This window comes from Gossypium hirsutum, chromosome D11, assembly GCF_007990345.1.
Source record: "Gossypium hirsutum isolate 1008001.06 chromosome D11, Gossypium_hirsutum_v2.1, whole genome shotgun sequence".
NCBI lineage: Eukaryota > Viridiplantae > Streptophyta > Magnoliopsida > Malvales > Malvaceae > Gossypium > Gossypium hirsutum.
In genome coordinates this window covers 6,844,208-6,853,121 of record NC_053447.1, presented here as the reverse complement: position 1 = coordinate 6,853,121, position 8,914 = coordinate 6,844,208, and the positions used below count along the sequence as shown (strand labels likewise).

The 8,914-nt window shown below is 35.7% G+C and overlaps 1 protein-coding gene and 1 long non-coding RNA gene across 10 annotated transcripts; one reads left to right on the top strand and one right to left on the bottom strand.

The window, feature by feature from the left end:
* Positions 1-608: 608 nt before the first annotated feature.
* Positions 609-3,463, top strand: LOC107922840 (uncharacterized). 2 transcript variants are annotated; one of them, XR_001691447.2, is made up of 2 exons: positions 609-1,780; positions 1,967-3,463. It is a non-coding gene; the product is annotated as an uncharacterized lncRNA (long non-coding RNA). The 2 variants fall into 2 exon arrangements; XR_001691446.2 differs by having other exon boundaries at positions 1,961-3,463.
* A 633-nt stretch (positions 3,464-4,096) lies between these two features.
* Positions 4,097-8,153, bottom strand: LOC107924475 (chromatin-remodeling ATPase INO80). Of its 8 annotated transcripts, none has more exons than XM_041105774.1 (7): positions 7,617-7,767; positions 6,648-7,487; positions 6,468-6,539; positions 6,341-6,379; positions 4,742-4,965; positions 4,571-4,662; positions 4,097-4,432 (listed from the first exon to the last, which is right to left on the bottom strand). In XM_041105774.1, the coding sequence occupies exons 2-4, from the start codon at positions 7,455-7,457 to the stop codon at positions 6,374-6,376; spliced, it is 888 nt and encodes a 295-aa protein (XP_040961708.1). In that variant the 5' UTR covers positions 7,458-7,487; positions 7,617-7,767; the 3' UTR covers positions 4,097-4,432; positions 4,571-4,662; positions 4,742-4,965; positions 6,341-6,373. The 8 variants fall into 8 exon arrangements, with proteins under 8 accessions (XP_040961708.1, XP_040961707.1, XP_040961705.1 ...); XM_041105773.1 differs by having other exon boundaries at positions 4,571-4,657; XM_041105771.1 differs by having other exon boundaries at positions 6,648-7,767.
* Positions 8,154-8,914: the final 761 nt, after the last annotated feature.

The window sequence follows — 8,914 nt, the reverse complement described above, 5'->3', positions numbered from 1 at the left end:
GAGATCTGAGTAGAAGTTCCATCACCTATTAAAAGGGAGGACGTACTTGAGTAAGGAGTAGACCTATTCAACACAGAAGTATCATGACAGACATGATGTGTGGCTCCTGAGTCTAGATACCAGGACGTAGTGCCAACAGATAGCAGAACATAGGAATCAATACCATCAAGATTGGACCATATCTAAGCAGCACGAATATTACACCCAGTGGAATTGGACACATCAGAGGAACGTAGATTAGATAGGCGAGGAAGCCCAATACATGGATCGGACCTAGTGTACACACCAGCCCTAGGTTTGGTTTGCCAAGGAACAGAACCCCAGGTTCAGGACAAGCATCAGCCCTAGAGAACTCATGATCATGCTGACGCATAAACGAATTATTAAACTACCCCAGATTGAAAATTGGTCCACGTGAAACATGATTTGCTTGAGGCCCAAATTCATAAGAACATCCATAAGGTCCATGGGCAGCCAACTGACTAGTACCAGCAACAGGCCCAAAATCAGCAACATACGACCCATGCTCATTCGATTTGCCAGTAGCCGCAACATGCAGCCCAAATGACGAGTCTGGCCTAAGCGCAAATGAAGGAAGCACATGCCTAGGCCCAACATGTATACCAAATCCATCCAGGCACCCAAAACCATCACTAACACTAAGAAATGGATTGGAAACCCTAGCAGACCAGCAACACAAATAAGGCGTCACACTGAACTCGTCAGACGCAAATTCGTTGGACGCTGTTGAGCAACCAGAAACACCACCAGGCGCACGCAACCTAGCCATGGACGTTGGACCTTCGAAATCGCGATTATAGCGATAAAAACAGCGTTGAGCTAAATGTCCAAATCGACTGCAGATTTGGCACTAGATTCGAGAGCGAAACCCTCTACCACGCCCATTATGGAATCGACCACCACGAGCCGGCTCTATCACCACTGGCGACGGCACAGATTTCGTAATATTAGCTTGAATCGGTACCTCTTGAATCACTCGCAGCTGTCAATTTTCATACTCAAGAAACACATCCAAAAGGTGTTGAAAAGGTAACGGTTCAGCCGAAAATGACTCCAACGTAATCATTGCATCAAATTCCGGTGGAAGACTTGCCAAAATAACTTCAAATTTTTTTGCCTCTGAGACCCGAGAGCCTGAGGCATCAAGCAGGGCACAAGTATTTTGGATTCGTGCAACATACTTTGTAATCGAAAGATTACATTTCTTAAGAGAGTGCAACTTATGACGGATTTTGGACACTTTCACACTTGTGACCATCGCAAACAAATGAGTGGCCGTAGTCCACACATCACACGCTGTTCGGGCACCAGTGAAAGAGGACAACAAGGAGGGATGTATGGTAGAGAGCAACCAGGAAGCAAGCAGACGATCTTATTGAGTGTATGCCGACGCATGTGGATTAGAAACAAGAGATCCATCAGTCGATTGCACAAACCGTGGCGGAGAAGGTAAGGTCCCATCCAAAAAACCTGTTAATTCGTAACATTCAACAATCAATCGGATGTGTTGCTGCCACTGAATGAAACTACTATTGTCTAGTTTAATTGTGTCATGACGAGGAAACGAATGGATGATTTGATCACCAGTAAACGTCAAGCAACCAGGCTTGACTGAAACAGAATCAGTAGAAGTAGTCATGAAAATGAAGAAAGAAACAGAAATACAAGAAAAAAAATCAGAGCTCCAGGACCAAGGCGACTGATACCATGTTAAAATCTTTCAATGAACAAAGTATGATTGTATTGATCAAGAAAATAGGTATTTGTTCCTTCCTCTACCATTAAAATATTTATAGATTACATGAGTTTAGCTATTGTTCATAACTGTTGCTAACAGATTAATAGATTGATGAGAATAACAAACTAACTGCTGAACTGACTCCTAACAATACTAACCGCTATTATTTTGTATTTTAACACTGTTAAATCATTTTGAAAGTTGTAGTCTTGATGCGGATATGTTCGACCATAATATATGGGAACAAAGTCAACTTTGTGGCTGAAGAATTACTTAATACGTTAAACTCAAGACGAGTTTCCTTGTTCTCGGTTGCTATGACGGGTATGAGAATGTATTGATGGAATGAATACGTGTTCCTCCGAAGCAAGAAACGTAGCATTTTTGGCCCATTTGTTCCCAAACTGTGCCTGCAACTCTACAACTACCCTCTCTTCCTCCATCGTAAACTTGCATAAGAAGACTGACAGAAACTGAAGACCACTTCTTCAAGTTGGGTCCAAGTTTGTTAACCCAACGGAAACGACATGATTTTTCCAGTTGTCGGGTACAATTGGAGATAATTAGTTGGCTTATTACACTACTCAAAATTTTAAAGCAAGTGGCTGAATAACAACACAATTGCATGTAGAAAGAAAGAAAATAAGGAACTGCTGTGCAAAATGCTATCAATCTATTGTTTGTCAGAGGCAGCACTGACTGCAGTGGTATCAGCACAAATTCTAATCATCAATCACCTGTTGGTCGATCTCTATTTGCACACATTTTCCATCAAGTTTAGATTTAGTTGTAAAAAGTTTAGTGCTTAAAAGTTCCTTGTCATTAGAATTGTCAGTTTCTATAGCTGCGACTTCAGTAGCTGGTTGAATGGTTTTGGAATGTTTCCGAGGGTTCAACCACATTATTGTCAACCGTCTTTTCTTCATCACCAACAGTTCTCAAATTAACATGGTCTCCATATCTGATGGGAGGGCAGCGTCAGTAGTATGATTCTTACTTCTACTCATCCTCATTTTCAAATGCCATAGGTTTCAGCCCTATCAAAGCACTTGTGGCTCCACAGTTCGGGGCACTGATGGGGAAGCTTTCTCAAAAGTGGACATGGATGCCACTGCAGGTTCATTACTGCTGCCGCCGAAGCCATCCCAATGAGTTACTGTACATTATTGTCAACCGTCTTTTCTTCATCACCAACAGTTCTCAAATTAACATGGTCTCCATATCTGATGGGAGGGCAGCGTCAGTAGTATGATTCTTACTTCTACTCATCCTCATTTTCAAATGCCATAGGTTTCAGCCCTATCAAAGCACTTGTGGCTCCACAGTTCGGGGCACTGATGGGGAAGCTTTCTCAAAAGTGGACATGGATGCCACTGCAGGTTCATTACTGCTGCCGCCGAAGCCATCCCAATGAGTTACTGTACATGGCTCAAGAAGCTGTCCTGTTTGAGGAATATCATCTGGTTGTGCCATCACACTTCTTATGGCAGTTTTTGTTAAAGATTTCTTCACATCCATTTTGACCTCTTAAAGCATTCTTACCAGCATTGTCTCTATAGCTCTGAAAAGACATCATTGCCAGCTGCTACAACCTCCTTGAAATCATCCATCTCAGATATGGAGAAATACCACTGATATTCCTTCTAAACTGCCATTTATACCAACTACATGATAATTGATTGGCTGCACAAATCATTTGCAATACTAGCAGGAGCTTCACTGCAATCTGCAATACCATTTTTATGACTAGACAATATTATGTTCCCTTTCATATAATAAGCCTCATTAACCAATCCTCTATCTTGCCAAATGGCGTTGTTGGTTTGTTTCTGAAAAGGACCAACTAGTGAATTAAAAAAAAATCTCTTAATCCAAAAAAGTATTCAACACTACGGCTATAATAAATTTTAAAAAAAAATTAATACAATTTTATCTAATTACTCTAGTATTTCATATTTGTTGGATTATTTCCTCTCTAAAATTAAACACATTTTTCTTGTCATCATTGACCATGTAATTTAGTTAAATATTTAGAAGATTAAAATATAAATAAAAATTTTAAATTATTTAAATTAAATTAAAAAATAAAGTACAATGTTTTAAAAATAAAATACATGTCTTAAAATTTTTTTTTAAAATAGATTAATAAAATATCATATAATTATATTTTAAAAAGTAAAACACATGTCTTAAAATTAAAATAATATTTTTGTTCTATAAAAAATTAAAATCAGTTATCCTATTAAACTTTATTCACATTATTAACATTTTTTTATTATTACAATATTGAAGGAAAAAGAAGTGAAGACAAAATTTGAACTTTAAGTATAATAAAAATTTGAAAAAAAAAATTAATCTGATCTTTTATAACTGGAAATATATAGTGCAGTACGCATACTTCTGCCATCATTGTCCGAAAACAAAACAATCTTCCTAGTTTCAGGATGATGTAGAATTTTCTAAAAATTGCCACTCTCAAAACTTGCCCAACACGAAACATTTAAAGCCCTCCATAACATGGTAGAGCTGCAAAATATTTTGTATTCACTTCCATTGACTCCTTACATTGTCGGCAGATTTTTTATGGAGGGTGCAGGGCCACCATTTTCATCTGGCTCTTATCTGCAGCCATTCTGTTTCACTGAACTACGGACAATCTACAGGGCAAGCTCACTACAAAATCCAGGACAGGGTTTGCTTAGTCTTTTGTTAGGAAACGAAGAACATGGAGCAGTTTTGAGTTTGCGCCACATATCAATGACACCAATTATCCAAATCATAATCAAACTTAATGCTGACTGAGAATTGTACCTGCCGTGTAGTCTTCAAACATGGTAATTGCGTAGCCTTTCAATTAGGCCGAAACTTTAAACAGAGTCCACAATTTACTATAGAACACTGAACTAGAAAACAGAACACGGTAAAAACAAAGAAGATTACGCCACATAATGATTTTCCTGGCAAAGGATCTGAGCATCTAACCTGAAGCAGCTTTCTGCTCCATATTCCCAATCAGATGCATATATAGAAGTCATAGATCATCAGAGATTTCAGTATAATTATCAAATAATAGATGGCAACATCATGTCTCCCAAGAAATGCACATCCTAACAAATTAAGGCCCATGCTCTGCTATAGTGTGTGTGCATGCGCATGTATGTGCACATGCAGGCATGTGGATGAGAGGGGGAAAATAGCTGCTACAGCTGCAACACATCAAATCAGTTAACTTAAAAATCACAAACCTCAATCCAAAAAGAAGTATTAACATATCCCAATCGATACATGCGCTAAGTGAATTTTTTAATGATTCACAGAATCTGGTCATAGCAAGATTTGGGATTCATAAGTTTCAAATATAAACAAATTACACATTTCGACTGTAAAGGCTGCTGTAGATGCATTGACTATTCACTCTATATGCTTGTATATGCATACATCAATCTATGTATATTCTATATATTCTCTTGCACCCTTCTAAAAAGCAAAGCATGTTAGATATTCGTGCACCTCTAGTTAAAATAATTTATGTACTGTAGTTAACCAAACAAAATGTCAAATCATGCCAAAGAGATGATTAGTTCTATAGCCAACCTAATTGTCATCATAAACACGTTTTTAATTTGAACTCCTATCATGTAATTTTAGCTGCATATATGACAGAGATGAGACTCAGCCAAGAGGACTTAGTTATTCTAGTTTTACTACTTATTGCTGCATTCATAATGGAAAGATAAAGAAAATTAATCTAATCAATCCTTCCATTATTTGACTCATGGTCTCTCTAATTGTGATATTTCTAAGCCATACAAAGAAACTTCCCCAAGACTAAACCTTGTCATGAGAGGCATCCAAGAGCAGTTTCTTTTTTTAGAGAGAAGACACAAACAACACTTAGACAAACGTATAAAGCATAGAGATCAATCACAAAACCGTAACCCAACAATATATGAGCAGTAGCTCAAGTATGCTCGCGTTTTCAGAACCACTTAATCCGTTAATTATAAGCAAGTTCACAGGACTACTAAAGCCGTTAATCCAATCTGTTTATCGCTAACATGCGGTCAATACTATTCAACCCGTTAACTACTAACACTAGCTCATGTCTACTCAATCCAATATATAATCAACACACGCTCCTAAACATGCATATTAGAAAGAACAAAGAACTAAATAAGAAAGAAACAAATGCACATCAAATACAAATATGCATTCCAAACTTTCTGGGACGGTAAATAGTATTATGATCTAACATTTAAACAAGTTCAATGAACAACTAACAAGCGTTCATAATTTATCCAAGAACTAAAAGATCTCCTGAAAAACAATTTCCTTTTACATAAACTGAAAAGGTTAAAATCCTAGTTATGAAACTGGTAAGTCATATTTACAATCTGTATCTTCTCAACAAGATTCATAATATAACAGTCTCTCACCATCCCTCTAAGTTCTAACTTCATCATGGATTAGACAAAAAAACAAGATACATTAGTTAACATCTGATCCGATCCCTACAAGCTCATCCTACAGCTGAAAAGAAAATAAAAAGGAAAAAGTTTAGCAGTCCCCCTGATCCCCCACCTTCCAAATTCACAGTTTTAGCAGCAACCCCATCTAGCCCTGCAATCACCAAAATCGAACCTTTACTCAAAATCATTTGACTACGCAAGTAAAAAGATTAAACATTTTGAACAGCAGAACATCAGACCTTTACAGGAGCCTCCGTGACTCTGTAACAATCAGGCGTTATTGAAGCTAGCCACAATCCAGGAAACACGCACTACAAAGGATTCATAAAGAATTAGAACAATTCAAACTTTGGAAGATCGATAAAGAAGAAATAAAAAACTTCCTTTCAAAAAAATAAGAAAAGAAAAAAAAAACTCACATCGAGTTGTTTCTGCACACTCTTGGCTCGCTTCTTTGGCCTTCTAGAGGCCTTCGACCCGGTCATAGCAAAGATATCATCATCAATTTCGTCTCTAGAGAGAGAAACTGAGAACTTTTGTTTCTTCTCCTTCTTCTCAGCCGCTTTCGGTTCGGTTACGTTCCTAGATCGCGTCGCTTCCGATCTATGAGTTTTGTTCTCGTGCGCCGCAGCTCCGATCTTGAGCGAGCTTCCATGATGATTCGGAGGCTTAAAAATCGGCTTCCGAGGCCTCAGATTCCAAGTTTTGGGAACCAATTCTTCAATGTCTTCAGTAATCAAGCTCTGATCTCCTACATCCGCAACCTCGTCAGCAGACTTGTCATTCTTGGCTGGAAAACGTATATAGATCTTCGATCTAGCGTCCGATGGATCAACTTTCTTATCGGAGTTACAATCAACCAAAACATCAGAACCATCGATGAATTTCCTCTCTGATTTTCCAGTTCTATGATCAGGAGAAAAACCTGAAGAATGTCCAATCTTTGAGCGAGCTTCGCACACCGGATTGACCTTCCGGTTATTGTCGGACTCAGAACCACTCTCTCCACGTTGAGGAGATTTGTGCAAAGAATCGGAGAGTTTCCGAAGGCGGTGGTTGCTAGTGTGGTTCATGGCCCATTTAAGGTCATGCAATTGGAAGTTATGAAGAGGCTGAGATTTCAAAGCCGAAGAAGAAGAAGAAGAAGCCATTACAGTGTCGGTTTTGCTTCTGTTTGAATTCCGTTTCCTTTCTGAGATTGAAGGAAACACCACCGATCGATAGAACATGGAAAAAAAATGAACTGTCTGTTTTCTCGACTGAAACAAAACCAAAAGCTAAGCAATTTATTTTGTAAAAAGGAGATGTTGTCTGTCTGATTTCCTAGGAAGAAGGGGGAGTTGGTCTACGGAAATTAGAATCAAACAACAAAGGTTGTTTTTACTTACCGTTCTACCCTTCTACATCTGCATCTTTACTTCACCGTTTGGATCGGTTTTTAAGTAATTTGAAGATGGAATATAAGATGTAACGAATGAAAAACAAGAAACATTCCAAACTCAAACTTAAAAATATAATGTGAAAATTAAGAGACTTTGGTACATAAAAAACAAAACTTACAACTTTTAACTATTAATATCATTTCATCGTTGGCTGCTTTTTAACAATTACAAAATATTATTAAAAACCACAACTTTATAGAATTTATTAAAATTTACAAATTATTTTTTATATGACAAAAAAATATACAATGTTACAAAAATTATAGATAATTACAAACTATATCATTTATAAAAATTATTTATATAATTATTTTAAAACTATTGAAAATTACAAAATACTATAAAATATTATAGAAATAAGTATAAAAACAAATTAGAAATGTACCTAAAATATTTTAAAATTTTAAATATAATAATACACGAAATATTTTTATAAATTCTCCTTCTAAACGCAAAAATAGAAAAGATAACCACATAAATCTCAAAATTTTATATTTCATTTGTGAACATTTTAAAAATGTTTTCTGATATCAAAAGCGGACACGTGTGAGTCATGTTAAAACATCTTTATGCAAATGTTGCGTGGGTGGCTTACGGGCTTCCCAATGCCTTGTATTTTCAAGGGTAAATTTGGTTGCTAATTTTCAATTCCAGTTAAAATTATTTACAATTTGGGTATTTCATCTTCAAATTATTAATAAATTAATATAGTTTCCCCCAATTGAATTAATTATTTATTTCTTGATTAAATTATAATATAAAAATTTCAAAGATTATAATTTGTTCAAAATTCTTATATTTTTCGTATATTTAAAATTTAATCTCTGTATTTTTGTTTTTAAGAATTTTTCGAATTAAAAAATTTAGATTCATTTGTTAACACTATTAAAATTTTTTTGTTAATTTGATCGTGTGACATTTTAAAATTAAAAAAGAAAAAAACTCACTTATATTCATGCAACACAAAAATAACATTATAATGAACCTGGATTTAATAGAGAATTTTAACGGTACTAACAATCCTTAAAAATTCACATCTTCATGTTAATTAAAATAAAGTATTTAGAATGACTAATGGCATTATAAAAATTGAGATATCAAAATAAGTAAAGATTAAAGTATATAGATTAAATCTCAAATTTAAATAAAATATAGGGATAAATTAAAATTTAATTATTTTTATAATTAAAAGAAATAGAAAGATTGGAATTGAAATTGACTCAATCTCGTTTAAAAGAAAAGGA

Coding starts and splice junctions, on each gene's coding strand:
- LOC107924475 (XM_016854935.2), bottom strand. CDS start 7,457: ATGTTCTATCGATCGGTGGTGTTTCCTTCAATCTCAGAAAGGAAACGG. Junction 6,540..6,647: donor GTGTGCAGAAACAACTCGAT/GTGAGTTTTTTT, acceptor AATCCTTTGTAG/TGCGTGTTTCCTGGATTGTG.